We start from the raw sequence: 12,408 nt of genomic DNA, 5'->3' as shown, positions 1-12,408 counted from the left end.
GTCATTTAGCCAAGTCAGACTTTTAGAAGCATTTGAAATGACAGTGTTTACAACACAGAGAGGAAACTATACCTGTGAACATCAATCAAAAACATCCCAAAGACCCAATGCAATTAGTCCAAGTACAAACACTGGAACGTATTCAAAGTGTAAGGTTCAATTAAATAATAGCTTCTTTTATTTTTCATCTGTAACAGTTAGTTACAAATGAATACAGTAAGTGTGACATTGAAGTGTTGTGTTTTTCCTCTAAATAAATCATGTGATTAAAAGGGTAAATATATGAGCTTGTGTTCAGCACAGAGAAAACAGCTGCATCTGAAAAGCATGATTCTCTTCAAATTTAAATTCTTGTCCAATATGTACTTAAATTATGTAACTTAAATATCTTTAACAGCATTGACTTTTTATGCCTCAGTATTTACCACTCTGCCAATATTTATATTCTTTTATACACTACCAGTCAAAAGTTTGGACACACCTTTCCATTTACTTGGTAGTGTGTATATACAGTGTGTGTGTGTGTGTGTGTGTGTGTGTGTGTGTGTGTGTGTGTGTGTATTAGAATATCTAAAATCCAATTGACCTTTTGACTTTTTGAATGTTCCTTCCTTCAATCCTTCTACTACTTCTTTTCTTCCTTATTTGCCTAATGCCAATTATCGTTGTCGTTGTCATTAACTGCAGTTGTAACTGTAGTCAGTCAGTCAGTAGATTTAACTGACATTTATTTAACCCTCTCAAAACATTTTTATTAACTGACATAAAAGGCAAATATGACATTGTAATGGAATTAAGTGTATACATTTATTTTAGATTAGCCTGGAAGCATAAACAGCAACATAACAGATACAGAGCATCCAAACTATTAAATATAAAATTAAATGATCTTTTTTTTTTTTTTTTTCACGAAAAAAACAATTTTGACTTCACCAATAATTTATACATAAACACAAATAATACATTTAGCCTTTTGTTTTTGTACAGGAACAAATACCATGTTGTACACTATTGTGTCATAGCACCATCTTGTGGTGTAATTTGGAACTCAATTATTTACTGAGAATGAAGTCAATCGCAAACAAAAAAAAGTAGTGAATGTTCTCGCTCTATGGTGATGCAGAATTTATTTTTCTGTTTCTTTAAAAACTTTTTTTTTGTCTTTTCTGCTACTAAAAACACATTCAGAGTTGAGTTGTGTCCCAGTTGGTCGACGGTGTGAAGAGTTCTGCCTCGGGATAAACCAGGAACCCAGAAAAGGTGGTGTACCTGCCCTGGTTGCTGTAGACGGCATAGCGTTCATCCTGCTGACTGTACAGCCAAACCGTGTCGCCTCTCCTGAGAGACAGCAGCAAACTCTGACTCTGCATCTCCCGCCTCTTTGACGTGTCGTCGTCGAACACCATCGCCTGCACGTCTCCCTTCCCCGTCATCAGCTTCACAGAAACGGCCTTGCGAGGGTGTTTCCCCACAGTGAAGGCAAAGAAGTAAGCGCCCGGGAAGCGGCAAGTGAAAAGGCCTGAGGTTTTGTTGAAATGTCCCCCGATGTTGATATACTCCACGTCAAAGGTCAGAGGTCGCTTGTTCTGCCGCCCGCTGCTCTGACCAATGAGCGTGGATGTCCGGGCCACAGAGAAGGCTGACCGTGGCTGCTCTGACGTCTGACCTCTGACCTGTGGGTCAGCAGGAGGAGGGCAGTGTGGGTAGGACTGGCCTGGTGGAGAGAGGTGGTTGTTGGTGTAGCTGGCTGTGGATACGTCAGGGTAGATGAGGTAGCCAGAGAAGGTGATGTAAGGCCCGGCATTGCTGTACAAAGCGTACTGAGGAGACGGCTGTAAAAGCAGCCACACTGTGTCCATGTGCCTCAGCTCCATCATGACACTCTGACTCTGAACTTTCCTCCCTTTCTTGAGGTAATCGTCGTACGCCATAGCCTGCACCTCCTTCCCATTCTTCACCAGAATGACTGACAGTATTTTCTTTGGAAACTTCCCGACGGAGAAGGAAAAATAGTAAGCCCCGGGGATGCGACAGCGGAAGCGGCCGCCGTCGGGACTGAAATCCCCTCCGATGTTGACCATGAGCCTGTCGAAGGTCACGACCTTCTGCCTGCCTCCCACTATGCTGGTGGTTTGTGTGGCAGAGAAAGCTGAGCGGAGACCTGTTGTGACTGGAGGAGCGTGGAAAGGAGAGACTGGTCCAGAGGAGGCGATCATGATGGCTATGCACAGCAGGATGTAACGTGTGCTCCAGTGAGCTAAGAATGAAGAAAAGAATTCAAGCAAACAACAGATATAAATGAAAGACATTCATCACTGTAAATCTTTACAGTAGCAACATCTATTCCTATAGAGCAGGGGTCTCAAACTCAAATAACCTGGGGGCCACTGAGCGTCTCATCTGGTCAGGATGTTAACAAAATAAGACCACACTTGTCGAAAATGAGTCACTGTTCGTTGGGCTGGGCACCATGAGCGTGAAATGATATCACAATATTCCATCATGAGACTGCAACAATATCGGCGATGACATTCAGCAGAATTTCAAAATAAAAGAGTCAGTGTTGATGAATGCTATATTGTTATCAATACAAACATATTAGTACAAAATTAATCTATTGCTACAAAAAACATACACATAACCCTAACCCTAACAAAACATTCATATTTATAATACAAAGTTAATCTATTGCTACAAAAAACATACATATATGTATAACTAATATATCATACCGGCTGTCAATCACACTGGTGTTATAAATTCAATTATACGGTGTGTGCACACCTCAGGTAGATATTCCCTGGTATTGATTTATTAATTAAACATTTATAAATGATTTAAATAATTTCTTGATTAGACTAATTTTCACACAGACTCCCATTCAATCTCAGTTCTTTTTTGCAGCCAGTGAAGCTGCCCCCTGCTGGCTATTCAACTTACTGTTACTTCCAGGTTGGACTCATCTAGTAAAACCATGAAGACCATGTCAACTTTTTATATACTATCCATGCGTAAAACAATACAATTATAAAATGAAAGAAAATGAAAGAATCATTCGAACAAACAAACAAACACCAAACATGTTTTAAACGTGTCTTCACCGCGTTTATATACTAATACTATTATATTTTAATTCCAGTGTTTTTTCATTCTTAGAAACTCTGCTCCCTTGTTTCTGTTCCTGTCGCTTTCAAATTCCAATGTTTTTGGTGTAATATTTAAAATTGCTTAAAAATAAACTTGCCTAACCCAGAAGTGTGACTGTAGAAGTGTATTTTCAATCTAAATACAACTGCCATTACATGCAACGGATACACAATGAGACTTTAAGGAGAAATAATGATAATTAGTTATATTACTAATATAACTATATATATTTTGTTGTTAAGAGTAATTCTAGTGTCAGGCTGACTTTAATGTCTCTAAGTAAATGATTCCCAGTTGATATATGAGTGTGTTAAATCCCTGTCAAAAGAGATCTTCACACTCGGGTCAAGGCGTGTGTGTGTGAGTGAGCAGCAGCCCCTGTAATGTGGCTGATACTGTCTGTTCTCTCTGTGCACTGAGAGACGGGACCCGATTAAGCGCTGGTTCATCTGTTTCCGTGTGTGTTGAACAATGGAAAATCTTTTGGAGGGATGGTAAAGTGGGGAGGGGCAGAAAGCAAAAAGACACTGCAGCAAAGAATTAACGAAAATGTGGATAAGTGACAGCAAATCATGTTGTTCTGTCATAAATGACACGAGTTTATAATCCAGTAATTCTGCCTTTTTACAAACGGACACATATTAATAAGATTGAGTAAGAAATCTAAGTCCATCTAAAGAAGCTATAAAATACTATAAAATATAGTTCAAAGGATTCCCATGATTAAGTCAAAATGAGCAGTAAAGAAACCAGAAAACCTGAGTTAATAACAGACTCACACTGTGCACTGCTGACTGTGACATACATAGTCACAAAGACTCAATGACAGATGTTTAATGCTATGTTGTGACAGTGAATTCAGGGTCAAGGTTTAGACATAACTATCACTGACAAAGGCACAATAGCCCATTCTCAGATACCCGTCAGAAATAATAGTTAAGTATTCCAAAACAATCTCCAATAAGAAATATTCTATTTTTACTGCATGGCACAATTCATAAATGTGAAAATAATTGTGAACAACATGAAATAGATCATATAATAGCCTACTATTCTGGCAAATTGGGGAAAAAAACTAAATAATCTCTATATTCCTGCAGTAGCAAACACACAATAGATCATACCACAGAACAATTTAAAGAAAGATTAAGCAATTACAACAATAATAATAATAATAATAATAATAATCTAACCCACCTGCCGGGCTGTGTTGGAGCAGAAATAGCATGCTGGACAGAAAATGTTAATTTTCCTAAGTTCCTCTTAGTTTACCGCACAGCTAATGTTCACCTAACAGACGTGACACACGAAGAGACAAAGCTTTTGTCCACATGAGCACGTCAGGGAGGAGCTTCCAAAACTGCCCCCATCTATAACTGCAGAGGGAAACAAGGGCAAATGCAGCTGGTGTCTCCATGGCATTCAGATTTAAATGTAATAATGTTGACATCATCTACGGTGAGAAACGTTGTTCTTGTAGAATCTGTCAATGAAATGCAACATAATCTATTTCTTACTTCTATTACTTTTAACGTTATTATTATTATTATTATTATTATTATTATCATTATTACAATAGTGCCTAATGCACCTGAATCCACCTGTTTTTTTTTTACTTTTTAGGTTTCCCAGCTTTTAGTGAAATTACACATGAGACAAAGTAATGCAAAAACATGCAGAAATGAAGAACAGAAAAGAGAGGGTAGAGAGAATATATGTACATTCAAAATAATGTTTAATATAAGTTTAAAAGAGGAATTCAAGGCTCATAGTCCAGAATGGCTTTAGGATTGGTCAGTCATGCATTTCAGTGAAAATAAAGTCTTATTTCATTTATAAACTGGTGGACGTCTTGGATTACATTATATTATTTGGCACTTTCCATATAAAGTACAAATATTTCATTTTATATTATATTATATAAGAGGGAAGCACAGTGTTTGTCATTTTTACTTTGTTTACTTTTTACTCAATCATTCAAACCAGCAATTCCCAAAGTGTGGACTACTGATTGACCGTGACGGTGCTGCATGTGGGCTGTGAATTTAAGGTCATTTAATATAAATAAATGGTTATAATTTTGTAGTTTTGTAATTAAGATTTAAAATTGCTTTTAATAATGTACAATAGATTTTAAGAAATACTTATTATTATTTTTTTAAAGCCATGGTGAATTATGTGTATGTATATTATGTAAGTATCCAGTGTCTGTCAGTCAGCATACAGGCCAAACATTGCAGTAATGTTGAATCTGTAAATTGTTATGTTGATGGAGCACTTTGTTGTGAAGCTAAACCTTTCAAATATGACATAGAGCTCAGCTCAGCTGTAACAATAACCACATGCATGTGTTGAAAGATGCAAGATGCAAGTTCAGAAATGAAGTAGAATTTCTGTATCCCCATGAGAAAACAATAATATACATGGGAATGATGATCGTGTTTGTAAGTGCGGAAGCACAGAGAGACACAGAGCCACGGAAAACAATATTTAACTCCAACTGTATCTTAATACAGAGAGATAACTCTAACTGTAACACAACTTCAAAGTAGTATTCCTCTGCCCTCCATCCTCTGTCAACACCAAAGGACCCGGAAGACGTGTGTTCGCTGTCAACACCAACAACAACGACAACGACACTCACACACTCACTGAGCGAGAGCGAGGGAGAGGGAGAGAGATAAACGCCCGCATTTTTAATTCAAGATGGCAGGACTGCCCCGTAGGATAACCAAGGCAAGTGTTTATTTCAACCTTTAAGCAGCTGCGTGTATGACTCTGTGTTACAGCTGGACAACACACACACAGTCTGACGCACAGCCTGAACTCCCAAAGCTCCGCCGGTGTGCACTTCTCTGTGCTAACGTTAGCATCCAGCTGGCTAACGCTAGTCTGCTAAAGTAACTTCCGTTTCACTCCCATAGCGCAGGGGATAGGTAGAATACACGGGTGCCGTGTTAATATGACAGTTAATGTTCTCTGTGTGGAGCTCGTCGTGTGTGTAACACACTTAATAAATGCGCTTGTGTTCTGAACTTTTTACTGTGGGGCTAACCGAATGTTTGGCTAGCCAGACTAGCTAATTCTGTGTTAGGACTGTTTGTATTCTGATGAGCTTTTGACAAGATAACACTGTCCTGTCAATCCCACGCACTCGTGTTTATACTTAAAGATTTGGCTGAACCTGCAGTCCCCAACACCCTTTTTAATTTACTCAAAAAGGTCATTACTTATTAATTTGACAGTTTTATTTTGCCTATTAGAATTTTAACTACAGTAGAAAAGCAGGAGGATGACACATTCTGGCCCCTGGCTGAATGAGACAGCATCAATAACTGACAGGGGAATATAGGATGTTATACATAAGACATATAATAAACACTCCCAATAATGCATTGTAGTAAATTTACATTATTGGGATTATCATGAATAGAGAAAATCAATCCAATGTGTAAATCTAATGTTGAGACTGCAGATTGTAACAAATGGAGGACTCCTCCACTCACTCTATTTCCCAAGTGGATCGGGGAACTACGGTGGCCTTCACATACCAGAAAGGATATTTTTCTTCATTAGTTTCGCAAGCTTCCACTTAAAAATGTTCTTGCTGGTTTGTCCTCAAGAGCTGTTGCAGAAAGATGGCAACCCTTGCCTAAAGTGAATATAAAGGCTTATTCTAAACTAATTTATACACTTATACAAACTTGTACATTTTATTGAACTTACCGTGCCTAATTGTTACACACTGGAACTTCAATATTTCAGTACGAAGTGACTGTCCATCTCACTTACCACCATACATTCCTAATAACTTATTTCCAATTGCCCCAAGGGGGGCCTGCATCGCTCCAGTCATTTTAGGACCTCATCATTTAGAATGCTCTTATTTTTGGTTTTTCACTTCAAATGTTTACTCAAACTAAATATCCTTAACAGTTAACAAGCTTTTGTAACAATACATTTATTTCGCAATGTTATTTAAATTTGACATAACACTTTTTGGTAAGGGATTTTTGAACATCACGCCATCTGTTTCCTGTTCCTAACCAAAACAAGACAATCAGAGATGGCAGACTTCACCCCATTCACACAACAAGACTGGCGGCCTCTGTTGGTCATATTGGCAAGTGCAAGTGTGGAAGCACAAGCAGACAGACCGACAAACACACAGAGCCACTAAAAACAATACTATAAAAACAGAAGACCTGGTTTGATCACAAAGGGAAGCAGTGTAGGATCATGGGGACTGTTGGCTTGTTTGGTTACCCTGTGTGTTAGTGCTGTACCGACTGAGCTTTGACGACAGAATGTGCAGCAAATGGCAATGTGATCCATTAGTGTCAAATACACACAGGCAATAAAATGACAAAAACAAAAGGCAACTCACTGGTTAACTAGTAGTACTGCATATTTCATGTTTCCTTGGGGTTTGCCCAGAAGTTGCAGAAAAGAAGATTGATGTCTTTGGCAAGCAAAATTAAACTGTCTGTTACCTCGAATACAAATACAGATTTCTATAGATGTGAAGACTTTAGCTACACCACTCAATAAAACATATACCATTTGTCCTGTCATTTTAGAACATTTTTAGTTTACATATATCTTTAAATTCATTGTTTTTGTTTTTCTTCAGGATATTTATTAGCTGGAATGTATATTTGTTAAATCCTCTTTTTGGTTAATTTTCTCTGCTATTGGATCAAGTAATTTGTATGGAGCTGAACTTGGTATGTTGAGGCTGATATCACAGGAAAAAGAATGTATCTTAAGAGGAGTTGTGCACGTGGTGAGTAAACAAACCACAGACAGGCTGTTGGTGGGAAAAGGTGGGAAGTTTGGAAGTTGACGTTTAGTGGACAGAGCCCTTGAGACAACATAGCGTGTGACTGGGACTGTGAGCCCCGCTCGTGTCTGTGTTTTCACTGCATGGTTTTGTCTGTGGGTTATCTGAAATATTTCAGGAATCTCACTCCCAGCTGCATTCAGGAGAAGAAAGTCCCCAACAAGAGTGGTGGCAGTTGGATGTGCTATGGTTTATAGTTCATTATACAGATTTGTTTATTTATTATCCTGTTGTGTGTATTACACATACAGACATCACTCATTTTGTTGTCTGATACCGCTATCACAGCCATGAGAATCTACTCATACCAATATCAGTCCTATACAGTCATTTTAGCTTCTTTAAAATTGACAAGCTTAACAAACTCATTAGTGCTAATGCTTTAAAGATGCTTTTATGTGAAATTAGGTTTTTTTATGTTTAACATTTTTCTTGTCTGCTATCCAACCCAGTGATTTTGACCAGTATCGGCCTAATACCAATTAGCTTATCCCTACAAGGCTCCATGTCAAACAGGAACAATGAGTTTCCTTGTTGAATTTGAGTTAGTGATAGGATCGGCAGTTCATTTAAGTGTACTGAATCACTAGAATCCGTTCATTAAATGATTCGTTCAAAAGATTCGAATAGTTCAGTGCTTAGAATGAGCCCAGTGCCCTGCTACGAGACTCACGTGTTCCCTGAGTGCAGTACGTTCGTGCCGCGGGTCATAGAGTGAGTGACAGCGCGAACGAGATTCATGTCCTCAGCCACAGTTCTCCAGTTCTCTGTGTGTCAGTTCGTTCGCGAATCATGACTGAATCAGTGACTGACAGCGCGAACGAATCATAGCAGCACGGCAGACACAGTTCTTCATACTAGTCACTCCCTCCCCGCTCGGTGCACGTTGGCTAGAGGCGAAGATTCACGAGTGAGTGACGGTGCCGGCGAACGACTTCACGAGTGATTCACAGAACGCTGCAGTTCCACTCCCGGCCGCCACACTCGCTGCTGAGCAGCTCAGTTCATGAAGTGATCCCAGTCAGTTCGTTCACTCAAAAGTTTCTTTCGAACGAATCATTCATGACCAACACAACACTAATTTGAGTCAGGTGTGTCACTTGTGCATGCTCGTGCATGTCACACCCCAGGTATCTGCTCTTCATTTAGAGTGTGTGTGAGAGTTTGTGTGTTCCTGTAGGTCACTCAGCGGTGAGTAGATGGGAGTAGCTCTGCTGCAGTGGCTGATGGGAATGACAGTAATTGTCTACTGTGGGGTGGTGGCTGACAGTTGCCTGCTGCACAGTGTGTCCTCAGAGTCAAAGCACTGAGTCACTCATATACAGCTGCCTCTATACTTCTTTTGTTAAAAAATAATGACATTCAACATTGTGAACTATTTTTGAATCAACATAAATGTTGGTGTTCAAATTTCAGTAACCAGTAATAATATATTATTTGTTATTTGTAATGCTATGCCTATGCCTATTTTTTATCATGTGTAGAAAAAGACATTAATTCAGCTCTAGGTTGATGATAAAGTAGAATAATAAATTTGCCAACATAAACGTATATATTACATTATTACAATAACTAAAAACAAGCTCTTAAATGTTTTCTTTGTTTCTTTTTGTATTCCAGGAAACACAGCGTCTGCTTGCAGAGCCTGTCCCAGGCATCAAGGCAGAGCCCGATGAGAGCAACGCCCGCTACTTTCACGTGGTCATTGCTGGACCTCAGGACTCACCGTTTGAGGGTGGCACATTTAAACTTGAACTCTTTTTACCAGAGGAATATCCCATGGCAGCTCCTAAAGTGCGCTTCATGACCAAAATATATCATCCCAATGTAGACAAGTTGGGGAGAATATGTCTAGACATTTTGAAAGGTAAGTCAGAAAGTGTTCATGTCACTGTTACAGCGCAGACACTTAAAAGATTGTGTGTCATGAGGAAGACCCTGAACTCATGTCCAGTTATGTCTGGTACGCAGAATGCTTAACCTATTTGGAAAAAAAATGAAATGTGTTTTTGTTCACAGCTGATGGTAAAATTGATGCAACTGATCAGAAGCAGTCTGCAGATAATTGTGGGGGTGAATTCCAATTCCTTGCTTAACCCTCAATTTCAAAAATGTGCGCTCCCTCTGAGTGCAAGTACTGTCCTGATTCTCAGAAAAATTACGTTGAGGGTCAAGTTTAAGGGCTGTATCGCCCTCAATATGGAGATTTTCCAAGACCACCCTTGGGAGCAAGGGCTACCCAGAATGCATTGCGTGTTTTCACATAACAAAGATGGCGGCGAAAGCAGCGAAACGAGTACGCTACAAATTAAGTATTTTCTTTGTCAATAGAGATATAAAAAGTATGAAAACCATTGTATTATCTTAGTTTAGGCCCATATTATGGATTACTGACGTCATTGTTGCGTAACATTTATTTTTATTTTACGATCTTTTGTCAATAGCCGGCCAGTGCTGACAAGCGATCGTTTGCTATGGTTTACTTTTCAATAAGCCGTGGTGTGTGGTAACTGTCAGCTGAATATGTCCGTGGTTGTGGTATTTGTATGAGTATCATCTTATAACTAACTGACAACCTAATAACTTGACTCTTGATCGTAATAAATAATCGTCGTGACGTAAATGTGTTCTTCTTCTTCTTTTTTGGAGTTGACAGACTGGACGCAGCTTTCACATTATTCTGCCCCCTACAGTCTGAAGACGTCTCTGCATTTAAGGGGTGTCCCATTTCTAAGTGACAAAATAACCCTCAACACTTGGTTTTGAGGGCCAGTTAAGATTAAGGGTTGAGCTTGAGGGTTAAGATAGGAATTGGAATTGGGCCTTAGTTTCCAAAGAGTTCTGTTTTTGCTCATCTGTGCTCAGATCATGCAAAAATGGAGCCAGTGACGTTTTGAAACTGCAGGGTGGATGACAGGGGTGTCCAGAGAGGAATGTATGTGTTTTAAAACAATAACAGCCCGTCCTATGTCCTCTTATGTAGACACTAACTGCTGCCGCATCAATTTTACTCTCATTAACAGCTTTGTTTTTTTCCCCCTTCCTTTAGATAAATGGTCACCAGCTCTGCAGATTCGCACAGTGCTGCTCTCGATCCAGGCATTACTAAGTGCACCCAACCCTGATGATCCTCTAGCAAATGATGTTGCAGAGAAGTGGAAGAACAATGAAGCTGAAGCCATAGAAATAGGTGAAAACCACTTAAAGTTTTTGACTTTGTTAGTCACTTTAAATTAAACCAATATCCAGCCACAACACGCATACCATACATCCACAATTAAAACACATCTGATTTATTTTTGCTTTTCCAGGAGAGTTCTGTTGAAAATATTCAGTGGGTGAAATAAAATGAATATATAAGCTTTTATACTTCTTTTGACTGGATACAGCGTCATAAAAGAGACATGAGAGCAGTGCCTTGTGGTCCCACCAGGTTTATCAGTTGCATTTTTTCACCTAAATGTTACACACTGGACCTTTAAAATAATGTCATGAGGACTGTTGCTGTTGTTGAGTTTATGTGTATAAAGTATTTTTGGTATGTTTTTCACAGTGCAAACAGAGCAGAAATGCTGGTAAACTGGACTCATGTTGTTATTCTGTGTCTCTACAGCCAAGTCATGGACCAGGCTTTACGCTGGAAGCAAAAATGAAATATAGAGCAGCCCGAGTGCAACAAGACGCAAAATGGAAGTTTTGTGTGTGAACACAACTCCTCATGTTCTTCCTACTCCATTTGAATTTAAAGGGACACATTCTTACACACACACACACACACACACACACGTGCAAAATTCAACTTGAGTATATTGTGAAAGAAAACACAACTGTTGACAGCTGGTGATTAAAATGCACTTAATTAATGAAATAGCTTCTTTGTCCTAACCTGCTACTGTTGAAAAATGCATGGGGCCAAGGTGTTGGATTTTCTCACTCTTTCTCTGTCCATTGATAGTTGGAAGGCTTTTATCACCTGTGCTTGAACAGATACGCTCACAGGGAGAGGGGGGCGGGGTGTTGGAATGGGTGAGAGACTTTTAATATATGAATATGGAATATATTTTAAGTTTGTTTGACTGTTGATGATTTTTTTTTTTTATAACTTTTGTTTTATTGTCTTGCTGATTTGTTTATGAAGCTGAGCTAACTACTACTTCTTAACCCACTGTATGTAGACACTCACCTGAAGTTGGGCGAGAGTTTTTGCTGCTGCAAAGATGTCGCTGCAGGACAAATAAGCATTTGGAGCCCATTTATGTTCTTGATGTCACATGTGGCTTTATAAAGTTAGAAAAACAAACTGAGCCTGCTTCATTAATGTTCAACCACTCTGTAGACGTGGATGTACTGGGGAATTGGAGGGTTAAGATGGACATTTTGGACCTTTACTTTTAGCACTTAGTGTGTGTTTTATGACC

The 12,408-nt window shown here is 39.1% G+C and overlaps 2 protein-coding genes across 2 annotated transcripts; one reads left to right on the top strand and one right to left on the bottom strand.

Annotated features, from left to right (window-relative positions):
• Window positions 1-1,184: 1,184 nt before the first annotated feature.
• c1qtnf13 (C1q and TNF related 13) lies at window positions 1,185-2,216 on the bottom strand (the record flags this gene model as incomplete). The annotated part of the gene is made up of 1 exon (XM_083894238.1): window positions 1,185-2,216. One exon carries the CDS (start codon window positions 2,214-2,216, stop codon window positions 1,185-1,187), a length of 1,032 nt encoding a protein of 343 aa, XP_083750364.1.
• Window positions 2,217-5,853: 3,637 nt separating this feature from the next.
• ube2na (ubiquitin-conjugating enzyme E2Na) lies at window positions 5,854-11,974 on the top strand (the record flags this gene model as incomplete). Its single annotated transcript, XM_083894237.1, has 4 exons — window positions 5,854-5,883; window positions 9,611-9,857; window positions 11,040-11,180; window positions 11,604-11,974. The coding sequence occupies 4 exons, from the start codon at window positions 5,854-5,856 to the stop codon at window positions 11,648-11,650; spliced, it is 465 nt and encodes a 154-aa protein (XP_083750363.1). The 3' UTR covers window positions 11,651-11,974.
• Window positions 11,975-12,408: the final 434 nt, after the last annotated feature.

Source organism: Microchirus variegatus (genome assembly GCF_963457635.1).
Source record: "Microchirus variegatus genome assembly, chromosome: 8".
Lineage (NCBI taxonomy): Eukaryota > Metazoa > Chordata > Actinopteri > Pleuronectiformes > Soleidae > Microchirus > Microchirus variegatus.
The sequence above is the reverse complement of the archived record's forward strand: the minus strand, read 5'-3'. Positions and strand labels throughout refer to the sequence as shown.